General features: G+C 42.6%; 3 protein-coding genes across 3 annotated transcripts in view; 2 read left to right on the plus strand and 1 right to left on the minus strand.

Annotated features, from left to right (window-relative positions):
* The window catches only part of dally (division abnormally delayed protein), a 105564-nt gene extending 96723 nt beyond the window's left edge, over nucleotides 1-8841 (plus strand). Inside the window, exons 3-9 of the mRNA XM_002046752.4 lie at nucleotides 3398-3521; nucleotides 3607-4068; nucleotides 4133-4322; nucleotides 5152-5324; nucleotides 5974-6181; nucleotides 6252-6402; nucleotides 6669-8841. Of these exons, the coding sequence (XP_002046788.2) occupies nucleotides 3398-3521; nucleotides 3607-4068; nucleotides 4133-4322; nucleotides 5152-5324; nucleotides 5974-6181; nucleotides 6252-6402; nucleotides 6669-6823 (1463 nt within the window). The 3' untranslated portion in view covers nucleotides 6824-8841. The remainder of the gene's footprint in view (nucleotides 1-3397; nucleotides 3522-3606; nucleotides 4069-4132; nucleotides 4323-5151; nucleotides 5325-5973; nucleotides 6182-6251; nucleotides 6403-6668) is intronic.
* Nucleotides 5344-5883, minus strand: LOC26531590 (uncharacterized). Its single transcript, XM_015176285.3, has 2 exons — nucleotides 5683-5883; nucleotides 5344-5609 (listed from the first exon to the last, which is right to left on the minus strand). The coding sequence occupies exons 1-2, from the start codon at nucleotides 5761-5763 to the stop codon at nucleotides 5463-5465; spliced, it is 228 nt and encodes a 75-aa protein (XP_015031771.1). The 5' UTR covers nucleotides 5764-5883; the 3' UTR covers nucleotides 5344-5462.
* A 305-nt stretch (nucleotides 8842-9146) lies between the features above and the next one.
* On the plus strand, nucleotides 9147-11829 carry Mcm7 (minichromosome maintenance 7). Its single transcript, XM_002046753.4, has 5 exons — nucleotides 9147-9309; nucleotides 9365-9734; nucleotides 9792-10293; nucleotides 10352-11409; nucleotides 11472-11829. Exons 1-5 carry the CDS (start codon nucleotides 9279-9281, stop codon nucleotides 11671-11673), a joined length of 2163 nt encoding a protein of 720 aa, XP_002046789.1. The 5' UTR covers nucleotides 9147-9278; the 3' UTR covers nucleotides 11674-11829.
* Nucleotides 11830-11834: the final 5 nt, after the last annotated feature.

Below are 11834 nucleotides of genomic sequence, written 5' to 3' on the forward strand. Positions count from 1 at the left end.
TATGTTCGTTTCTTGCCAGACTTTTGATATGGAGCCGCAAATTTAACTGCCTGCACATAGCCTGTGGCTGACTGTTGCCAGTCGGTCGTCCTCTGCGTGTGGGCTGTGTGAAAACCTCAACTTAATTGCTCACATTAGCCCGACAAAGCAGCTGCAATAACATTAAGTATACGCAGCGTATGCTCTATGCTGCCTCCGCCTCCGCCGCAGCCTCAGTCTCAGCAAATGGCAATTTAACTATCAAACGCTGACAACTTGTTGCCAACATTTTATTACAATTTTAATGGACTTTAACATTAGATACTGTGGGCGAGAAATTAAGCAAATGCTTAAACTTAACTAAATGATATTAAATAAGATATTTACAGAAGTTTCTTTATTTTGATAAAATCCATCATTTTATAAACTTGGAAAACAATCTTATATAAAATATAAGAATCAATGCTTGTTTCAATAAAATTTCCAAATACTCAAATATCTATCTAGATAATTTAATTACAAAAGTGAATTTAACACTGGATTTTTTCTAAGTGTAGCTGCACTTATTTTTTCACTGCAGATGACAGCTCAAACTGGCAGCTTTGTAAAGGTTGTAAAGCGTTGGCTTTGCGGCTGGCTGCTTCTTGACTCTGACAATGGCTAACGGTTAGCACACCCACATAGACATAAATAATATATCTGTATTTAATATATATGTATACTGACAGTAAGCACTCTCACATTACAATTACGATCAAAATTGCTCGCACAATTTGTAATTAATGTGCGAATATCTGCGGCCATCAACGCATTTTGAGCTCGCGTGTTAATTATTAAGTGCAGCATCCGCCTGTTGAAGGCTTCATTTTCCACAGCTCAATGTGATTAGCGGCAGGATGTGTACGAGGGGCAGGATGGATGAAGGGGTTAACAATTTCCACATGCCAAAGTTACGCTACTCGGTTGGCATACGAATTGCATGCACTGTTCATATCTAATTGAACAATAACAATGTTATTGTTATATGGCAATTGATTAGCGCTCTCTCTTTCTCTCTCGCACCCGCTTATCTATCTGTTGCTTTCTCGCTCTATTGGGCGCGTATCCTGCGCAATTATCAGCGGCAATTGACAATTGATTAGCTGGCCAAATGTTGTTGATGTTCATGTTGTTGTTGCTTTTGCTTTTGCTGTGGCTGTTGTGGCAACTGGACGCTTGTGTATTTGAAGCGAAACCAACAAATCGCAAGAAAGCTAATTAAAAGGGGTAAACTGTGACGCATCAAAGGCCATTAGCCGATAAAGAGCCAGCCAGTCGGACGGACAGGGCAACAGTCAGACAAGCCAAGCCCAAAATCAGCCCAAGGCTGAGAACGGAAATGCTTCGCACGACAACAACAACAACTTTAGCGTGTTGCGATGAGTATAAAAAACACTTTGCCACGCCGAAATGTATTTCTTTACCCTTCAAGAGGGTATTATAAACTTGTCTTTAAGTGAGTAACTTGTTATGGAGAGTTTTTTGACACCATTAGACATATATATGCCTGAGCATACATATACGAGCCGGATCGAACCATTATATCATATAGCTGTCATATGTATTATTAGTCAAAAATTAAGAAAATAAGAAAAGAACTTATATGTTTCTTGAGATAACTTGACCTATCTTGGTACTCACTAGTCTTACCATGCTGCTAACATATAAATAAAATCTTATGAGAAATCTTAACCAACCTCCAACAATTACTAGTAAAGCTATCCTTATATATATCGAAAATAGTTTTGAAATGTATATCTAAAAGAGTATTTAATCATCGACCAGCCCAAATTTTCCGTTCCTTCGTATTTTTTTTTTGTTTTTAGTTTTTGTTGTCGTTCTCGCTTGTCGTTGTTGTTGTTGTTGTAGTTGTTGTTGCCATTTGCCAATTAACAAAAAGATTGACACTTTTATTTAAAAACCGAGTCGTTGGCCATAGAGAACAACAGATTGCAATTTAGAATTTGCCACGCTTCGCCAGTTGCTTGGCCAGCGGAGAGGCGGCGACGACTACTCCGACAGCCAAATTGACAGACGGACTTAAAGTCTGACAGTCGGTCGTTGTCTTCTTTATAAGTCTGTTATATATGCTATGTGTGTTTGTATGCAGATTATCAAATTGACAAACGGTTGTGAGGCATTTGTAATCGTTGTATTAGCCGCGATAATAACGAGCCGCAAGCTGCGAGTTGCCAGTTGTCGGTTGCCAGTTGGCAATTGCAGGTGTCTGTCAGGTGTGTTCGATGGCCAATCAATAATATAATACCAAAATCCAGGCAGACAGATTTCGCTGACACTGTGACAGATGATTTTTGAGCAATACTGTGATTAGCATACTCTGTGCTTGACTTCGGTATTTGAAAGCGTGACAAAAGCTTTGATTGTTGATGGGGCATAGATTGATTGATTGATCGAAAAATAGCACAAGACTTGCGATAAATGAAGTGAAATAAGTCCAAATTACTCATTTGCAATGCTGAACAGTACACGAGTATAAATACTCATTCATTTTCTAAGAGTATCCAATTATACGCATTACTTATATGAATAAATATTGACAAGTAAATCAAAACAAAAGTACTCAGTTAAGCTCACTTTATTTGATTAGTGATACTGTTCAAAAAGTATCCATTTATACGTTTGTAATACTCAAAAGTATCCGAGTATTATTGCTCCCTCATAATCAATAAATAGCCATTTATACGCATTATTTAATCAAAAGTATTCTATGAAACTCAATTTACTTACTTTTAATACCAAAATCTACTCGACTATTAATACTATCCATTTGTATACTTCACTTCACTTATTTATAATGTTAAAAAGTACTCGAGTTTAAATACTTTGCATTACGCATTGCACACTCGAATGAGTAGTACGCAAAAGTATTCGTTTAGTCCGCTGGCTACTATGCTTCAATATGCTCCCAATTATACTCCAAAGTAATTACAACTAAATTTAGACAACAGTAGAAAATTGCTTTATCTGCATACAAAATCGAGTCAATCAAATCAAATACATGTCCTAAGCACTTAAACTCGACTTTTCTTTGGCTAGCAATTATTGATTGCCTTGAATATTTAATAAATAAAATCTTTTGGTCAAGTCGTGCACAAATTTGATTTAATTAACTAAAAGCACTGAGAACAATAGAATAAACTTTGGCCTTAACAACCAAGCCAAAATGGTAACAAATCCCGGACAGGTCATTAAGCCAGGCAAATCCCAGCAGAGGCATAGAGCTAGAGAGAGGGAGAGGGAGCGAGAGAGAGAGGCAGGGAGCAGGAGTGAGCGAGTTCAATAACAAAGTGATTAAATTTTATTACAATGTCGAGCAAACAATAATAAGAACCACCTTTGGATTATGCTTTTTCGTCAGGTCACGTCCTAGAGCTGGCGGAGCAGTCGGAGAACAAGACGTTGAATGTGTTCTCCCAGGTCTACAGGCGAATGGTGCCACTGTCGCGAATGCTCATACATCAGCTGTACACGGAAATCATCAAGTATGTAGAGGCCTTCACCCCGGAAAGTGTCAATAAAAATAGCTATTTAACTGGTGCTTTTTCGTCTTCTTCGTCTTCTTCACAGCCATTTGAAGTACACGTCGAACTATAGCAGCAATAATGGGCAGGGCAACAGCATTTTGCACAGCCAAAGCAGCTTGGAGGATGCGCTGCACAGGTTCTTTGAGAATCTATTTCCGGTGGCCTACCATCAGGCGGTGCACCTGACCAAGGATAATTACGGCGAGCTGCACGACGACTACACGAATTGCTTGAAGCACAACTACGATGACCTGCAGCCGTTTGGCCAGATACCCAAGGAAATTCAGGCCAATCTGTTGCAGAGCGTGCACATGTCCAATATCTTTATGAACGCCCTGCTCCAGAGCGCCGAAGTGCTCAGCGAAACGGACGCCCTCTACGGCAAACAACTGACGGACACGTGCCAGCTGCATCTGCTCAAGATGCACTACTGCCCCAACTGCAATGGCCATCCGGAGTACAGCAGGCCCAAGGTCTGCTACAGCTACTGCATGAATGTGATGCGGTGAGTTAGCCAATCCCCTCCAGCTTTTCATTTGCTTATTCAGTTTTCCCTTTTCCGTTTGCAGCGGCTGCTCGGCTCAGTATTCGGGTCTTCTGGACAGCCCCTGGTCGAATGTTGTGGAGGCCTTGGACAATCTGGTGGCCACGCACATACGCTCCGACAGCGGCATTATGAACACCATCAAGCAGCTGGACACAAAGCTATCCGAGGCCATTATGCGAGCCATGGAGAACGGACCAGAGCTAGAGAAGAAGGTAAGCGAAGCGTTTAAAGCTGCGAGCCGGTTTTAAACTGAACTACTTCAAAATCGAAACTGATTTGTTAACAAGAGAGAGAACAAGCATCGAACCATGTTTTTTTTTTCTCTAGTTCAGTTAAAATTAAAACTTTTGTGACTCAAAATTAACCCGAAATTTCTGAAAGAAAATATCAAGGTCCTTCAATATTTCGAATTTGTTTCATTTATATAAAAAAAAACAGTCAGGAAGTTGGTTTGCAGCCCTGAATATATAATTAAATTAACTATACATTAATCATAGGATGGTTTAACCCATGCGAAAATCGTTCATGTCTGAACTAAACCAATTTCCGAGAACCTTAAACTATATACTATGTAGGGCATTTACAATTATAATTTTTAACATTAAGCCAGGCGCATTTTGAGGAGTTTTCGCTCATTCGAAATGACAGGCTCGTGCGTGTTGGACAAGGACATGAAGGCTTTAATTGCGCCTTAATTTATGAACATTTTAAATTAATTTTATGGGCGGCCTTCGAGCGGATGCCACAAATGCAACCAGTTTCGAGTGCATGACATTCAATTACGAGTCGGGGCTAAAGTTGTCTCGGAATGGGATTTAAAACTGTCCAATTAGATGACATTTATGCACTCGGACGGCGAGCGACCAGTTGGTGGCAAGTTTGCAATTTACATGCAACGCAGCGTGCCACGAGTTGGGGCACGAGCTGGGGCAATTGCACGTGCATGAGTGCCGGCGATTAACGCGTGGGGCACAGGAAGTGCCGCTCGAACATGCGAATCTAACTAAAAACTATCTCCTCCTTCCTCTCCCCTCGCCCTAGGTGAAGAAAACATGCGGCACGCCCAATCTGTTGCCCTCACTGACCGCCGCGGAGGCGCAGCCGGTGCAGCAGCACGCGAGCATCAAGTGGGCCACGCCGCCAGATGCGGGCATCGTGCACTTCCTGTCGACCATCGAGAAGTCCAAGGAGTTCTTCACCAACATTGTGTACAAGTAAGTGCCAGCACAAGGATTGAGGCCACAAACAAATATTTATATATTTAAGCGAGATTGTGTGCATGGGGGGGTGTTTAATTAACTCTGAACATAAATTGACCTATGCGGTGTACCTACGGGCCCAACGGGTCCCACCTACTTGCCCCTGGCCATCTTGTAGTTCAAGTCGCGCAACAGTCCGAATACATCCTTCAGCAGGCACACGTAGAGCGGCGTAAAGATGGCTATGAAGAAGATCACATTTGCCCAGATGCAGTTCTTCACCATCGGACGGCATGCAGTCTACGAAAGGTAGCAGGAGCAGCAATTAGTGGGTTAACTCCTGAAGTTCCCGTGCTACGGTTGGATGACTTACGCCACGTGCAACTGCCGTGGGACGCACCAGGCAAAAGTTGCGAGCCGTTGTATGCACGAACACCACAAGCTCCTTGAACATGCTCAGGCTTTAGTTTTTGTTATGTACTTATGATTCAAATTTTTTTTTTGGGAAAAACAAATGTTGTTATACGATTGGGCTGCCAAATGAGACTGGCAGAGATGACAACATTTGACTACCCACACACACGCTCATACACACAAAAGTAGATATGTAAATAAATGTAGATTTCAACCGGCTAACTAAGATTCGAATGCTTTTGCTTGACAGCTTCTGTGATGAGGACTATACACAGCGCGACGATCATCTCTGCTGGACCGGAGATCGCGTCGGCGACTACACCCAGCTGCTGATGACACCCGGCACGGACACCCAGCGCTACAATCCGGAGGTGCCATGGGAGAACCAGTCGCAGCTCAGCAGGCTCAACGAGCTGGTCGACAAGCTAATCAAGATACGCAAGAGCATCGGTGTATCGGTAAGTGCAAAGCATAACCTAATCCCTTGGTCCACTCAATCATATGTGTTGCTTCGTTCCCTTGCTGCAGGCGCCTGTCTCCAACAGCCATGACATCCAGAGTGACATGGGTCGCGAGGGATCCGGCGGCGGCGGCGGCGGTGGAGGTGGCGGCGGCCACATGAGCGACGACGATGAGGAGTACAGCAGCATACACGGCTCCGGTGATGGCTCCGGCGATGGTAAGTTACCCTGCCAAAGGGTATTATAATTTTGTCAAACTTAACAATTACGAGAACAGTCTCCTAACACATCGTATCCTCACGTATGGTACCTATATAAAAAAGTGAAAGTTTCCTCTAGAAGTAATCTTACGCGAAATCTCTTAAAAGTGCATCTACGGCAAGCTAAGGTTAAATGTTCTCGCCTCTCTTTTAATTTGATCTAAGATAAGTCTGAGGCTGAGTCTAACTCCCTTTCTCTCTCTCTCTTTCTCTCTGCCGCACAGGTCCCACATCGAACTTCGATGATCCATCAGGAACCACGCCCATCAACTATGACACCGAGTCACGCGAGGTGCAGAAGGGCGCGTCCAGCGCACTGACGGCCACTGCGACGAGCCTACTCCTCACACTAGTCACACTCTACAGTAGTTGTAGTTAAAGCAACAGCAGCACCCAAATCCCAAAAAAAAAAAATAAATAAAATATATATAAATATATATATATATAAACAATATATATAACAACGCATAATAATATTAAACGCAAAGCAAGGCAGCAAAATGCAAGCAGCGGAAGCGCACGCACAAAGTTTGACGCAATTAAATATTAATAATTATTATTATTATTATTATTATATTATGATTATTATTTGTGTAATGCTTAAGTTGTTACAATTAATTTATTAGCCACTAAGCGCATTCACTTTGCAGAGTAACAAAAACCCAATTGGAGTTGCGCTACGTTTGCTCCGTTTGGCGTTGCCACCTTTCTTCTAGCGTTCCCATGCCTGAGCTCGTTGCACCTCAACGCTGAATCCAATTAGACTTTTGTGCCATATAAATGTGTTGCGAGGATTGCATAAACAACTACAACAACAACAACAATATACAAAAAATAGGCTCAAAATATTTAAAGCAAAAACCTGTCCACCATCGAACTTTTAAGCAAGTGCAGTTTGTTCAGATACATGTTCTTTAAATCATATATATATATACATATATATATATCTAGCTACAGTACGTAAATTATAAAGCTCAATGTTCAAAGCGAATTGTTCCTTTTTGGTGTAATTAAATCAAGCGAATTATATAAATGCAAAAGATACAGATACAAGATGCAAGATACAAGATACAACTAGTTGCTGTTATGGCTCATTCTGCGGGAGCTTCTCTTAAAGTTCACAGAAATTAATACGTAAAACAAGAATTTAAAAATTTAAATGTTAATGAAATACAAATAACCGAATTATTGTTGTCAACATTTGTGAGAGCTCAAAGAATCGTATGAAAGAAAATGCATATTAATGGAATTTAGTTGAGTAAACGGACTTTTTGGGAAAAAAAATATGAAAAAAAAAGCAAATACTAGAAGACTTACAGCTTTATACGCATGAAACAATGAAAAATCTATTTAACTATGTATATCTATAGATACAAAAAATATCTAATACGTAGCATTATTAAAAGTAAATTTTATGAAGCAAACACTTTGAGGTCATGTCATAAAATGCACACAACGTAAAAAGAAAAGAAAACAAAATGCATTAAAAATACTATTTCAATACAAAAAAAAAATAAACAACAATAACAATTTGTTAAGCTAAGTTGGTCAAAAGATGAGAACTGAGCTTGCAATTGAGAATCAGCTTTTGACCAAGCCAAAAGCCTATTGAGAAAAAAAGCCGTTTAATGCAAATGCTGTAGATGTTTAAATTTTAGAAACTAAAACCAACTAAATTCGCAGCTTCGTAATTTTTGTGTTGTCTTTGTGAAAGAAAGCAGCTTAGGCGACACTCTAAAAAATATATAGAAAATGCAAAAGCAGGCACTAAGTAAAATATAAATGCATACATATATATAAATAAATAAACATACTAACATATGCATATATGTAGTATATTAGCGCGTAAAGTGTAATAATTTAGCGTGTAAAGTGTAAAAAGAAATGGTTTATTGAGAACATGAAATTTAGTTAGTAGCCAATTAACAAAGGATAATAACACAACAAATTGATCTACTTACTATATACAAAAAATATATATATGAATTTATATATATATACATACTACTGATTGATAGCAACTAACGACCGCAGGCGAAACTATAAAAAAGAAGAACAACAACAACAAAAACATGAAAAGCTCTGAGAACGGCGGTCACATGAATATGTGTATGTTAAACTATGTATAATTATTATTTTTATTATTTAACTATTGCATGTGATTAATAATATTTAAGTTAAACGTAAACAAAACATATTCTACTGTAACTTATGTATACCGCAACAGCAGCAAACACAATGTGCGAAAGGGGAAGCAAATTAATGCAAAAAGCAAATCATCTTTGTAAATCTAATCGAAGATAATGCAAATGTGCACAAAAAAATTAAATGTACCACTTTTTAGACGCCTAAAAACCAATAAATAATAATAAATAAATAAATATGTAACAAAACAAAGCAACTATTTATTTTCAACTTTAAGGAATGCAGTAAGTAATTGAGCATTTATTAAATACTTATGTAATGCAGCGTTTAAATTTCAAATTTGAATTCAGCGCGCCAACTTACTATTTGCCGCGCTGCCACTGCTCCGCAACTGGTTCAGGCGCTCAAATAAAGGGTGCTGCCAACCTGACGAAAATCGATTACTGCTTGCGATATTTTCACCACCAGCTGCAATCAAGAGTGGCAGCCTCGTAGATGGCAATATTTGAGAATTGAAAACTATCGAAAATATCGTAAAAAAGGCGCGAATTAAGCATAACGCGGCACAGACGGCAGGCGGGAAGCGGCGTTCTGTTGTATTTTGGTTGCATTTTGTTGCAAGCGGGCAGAGAGTGAAGTTTACACATTATTTAAATAGTTTAATATTGTAAAAAGAAAAACATACACAAATGGCGCGCCGTGACTATGTACAGGATAGAGGTAATAAACAATTGAACGCAATAAAACAAACTGTGCTAACAAATATATCACGCAGAATCGATCAAAACATTTTTGGCCGAGTTCTGTAAATGCGACGATGATGGCAAAAAGGAGTTTGTCTATGGCTCGCAGCTGGTGAAGCTGGCGCATCGCGAGCAAGTGCTTATTACCATCGATCTGGACGACCTGGCCGAGTTCAATGAGAGTCTCGCCGAGGCTGTGGTCGAGAATTGCCGACGCTATGTGTCCATTTTCAGCGATGTGATCGCCGAGCTGCTGCCCAGCTACAAGCAGCAGGAAGTGCACGCCAAGGATGCGCTGGACGTGTACATCGAGCATCGCCTGATGATGGACGCCCGGACGCGCAATCCCATGGAGCAGCGCGATGAGCGCAACGCTTTTCCCACAGAGCTGATGAAGAGATTGTGAGTAGAACACGACCTGATGCCAGCTGAAATCCATGTTAACGTTTGTCGATGTAGCGAGGTGGGCTTCAAGCCGCTGTCCACGGAGAAGGCGCATTCCATACGCGAGGTGAAGGCCCAGCAAATTGGCAAACTGGTCACCGTGCGCGGCATTGTCACCCGTTGCACAGAGGTCAAGCCCATGATGGTGGTGGCCACCTATACTTGCGATCGCTGTGGCGCCGAGACCTATCAGCCCGTCAACTCGCTCTCCTTCATACCTGTGCAGGAATGCCCCTCTGACGATTGCCGCGTGAACAAGGCTGGCGGTCGTTTATATTTGCAGACGCGCGGCTCCAAGTTTGTCAAGTTCCAGGAGCTCAAAATGCAAGAGCACAGCGATCAGGTGCCCGTCGGTCACATACCACGCAGCATGACGGTGCTCTGCCGCGGCGAGGTCACTCGCATGGCTCAGCCCGGCGATCATGTGCTGATCTCGGGCGTTTTCCTGCCCATGGTGCGCACCGGCTTTGCTCAAATGATTCAGGGCCTGCTCTCTGAGACGTTCCTGCAGGCGCACGTAAGTTTTGTAGAGATCCTGTAGCTAATTTTGTGATATAACTTTTGTGTCCTGGCAGCGCATCATATGCATAAACAAGAATGATGATATTTCGGACAAAGAGTGTGAGTTGACGCCGGCAGAGTTGGAGGAGCTAGCCCAGGATGACTTCTACGAGCGCCTGGCCACCAGCTTGGCGCCCGAAATCTACGGCCACTTGGATGTGAAGAAGGCGCTTCTGCTGCTGCTCGTGGGCGGCGTTGACAAACGGCCGGATGGCATGAAGATACGTGGCAACATCAACATCTGCCTGATGGGCGATCCTGGTGTGGCCAAATCACAACTGCTTGGCTACATCAGTCGGCTGGCCATACGCTCGCAATATACAACAGGTCGCGGCTCCTCGGGCGTGGGTCTAACGGCGGCCGTAATGAAGGATCCACTCACTGGCGAGATGACACTCGAGGGCGGGGCGTTGGTGCTGGCCGATCAGGGCGTCTGTTGCATTGACGAGTTCGACAAAATGGCGGATGTTGATCGCACGGCCATACACGAGGTGATGGAGCAGCAGACCATATCCATAGCCAAGGCGGGCATCATGACCACGCTGAATGCGCGCGTCTCCATTCTGGCTGCTGCCAATCCCGCCTTTGGTCGCTACAATCCACGGCGCACCGTGGAGCAAAACATACAGCTGCCCGCCGCACTATTGTCCCGTTTCGACTTGCTGTGGCTCATTCAGGACAAGCCCGATCGCGACAACGATCTGCGTCTGGCCAAGCACATCACCTATGTGCACAGCCACAGCAAGCAGCCGCCCACGCGGGTCAAGGCGCTGGACATGAATCTAATGCGGCGCTACATAAATCTTTGCAAGCGCAAGCATCCCACCATTCCGGACGAGCTCACCGACTACATTGTGGGCGCCTATGTGGAGCTGAGGCGCGAGGCTCGCAACCAGAAGGACATGACATTCACGTCCGCACGTAATTTACTCGGCATTCTGCGACTTTCCACAGCGCTGGCTCGCCTGCGTCTCTCCGATCGCGTTGAGAAGGACGATGTGGCCGAGGCACTGCGTTTGCTGGAAATGTCCAAGGATTCACTCAACCAGATACACGAACACCAGAAGGGACAGTAAGTACAACGAGCTGCTTGACTTTTGCTTTGGTTCTCATCACTCTTAAATCCACTTGCAGTGTGCCAAATACATCGGATCGCATCTTTGCCATTGTACGCGAGCTGGCCGGCTCCGGCAAGGCTGTCAAGATCGCGGACATCATGGATCGCTGCACGACAAAGGGCTTCAAACCCGACCAGGTGGACAAATGCATCGACGACTACGAGGAGCTGAATGTGTGGCAGGTTAACATGGGTCGCACCAAGATTACATTCATGTAGACCCCCTACCCCATTCCGAGGGCTATTTTATCTATTTCTATTTTAGTTGTTAAGCACATTCTCAAAATACATTTCGATCGACAAGTTCATGTTTCAACATAATTCATTTAGAGCTTATAAATAAAATCGCAAATTAGCGCAAATGATCTATTTTAATGCAT

This window comes from Drosophila virilis, chromosome 3 (assembly GCF_030788295.1).
Source record: "Drosophila virilis strain 15010-1051.87 chromosome 3, Dvir_AGI_RSII-ME, whole genome shotgun sequence".
In the NCBI taxonomy this organism is placed as follows: domain Eukaryota; kingdom Metazoa; phylum Arthropoda; class Insecta; order Diptera; family Drosophilidae; genus Drosophila; species Drosophila virilis.

Coding starts and splice junctions, on each gene's coding strand:
- Mcm7 (XM_002046753.4), top strand. CDS start 9,279: ATGGCGCGCCGTGACTATGTACAGGATAGAG. Junction 9,310..9,364: donor TGACTATGTACAGGATAGAG/GTAATAAACAAT, acceptor TATATCACGCAG/AATCGATCAAAACATTTTTG. Junction 11,410..11,471: donor CACGAACACCAGAAGGGACA/GTAAGTACAACG, acceptor ATCCACTTGCAG/TGTGCCAAATACATCGGATC.
- LOC26531590 (XM_015176285.3), bottom strand. CDS start 5,763: ATGTTCAAGGAGCTTGTGGTGTTCGTGCATACAACGGCTCGCAACTTT. Junction 5,610..5,682: donor CCACGGCAGTTGCACGTGGC/GTAAGTCATCCA, acceptor TACCTTTCGTAG/ACTGCATGCCGTCCGATGGT.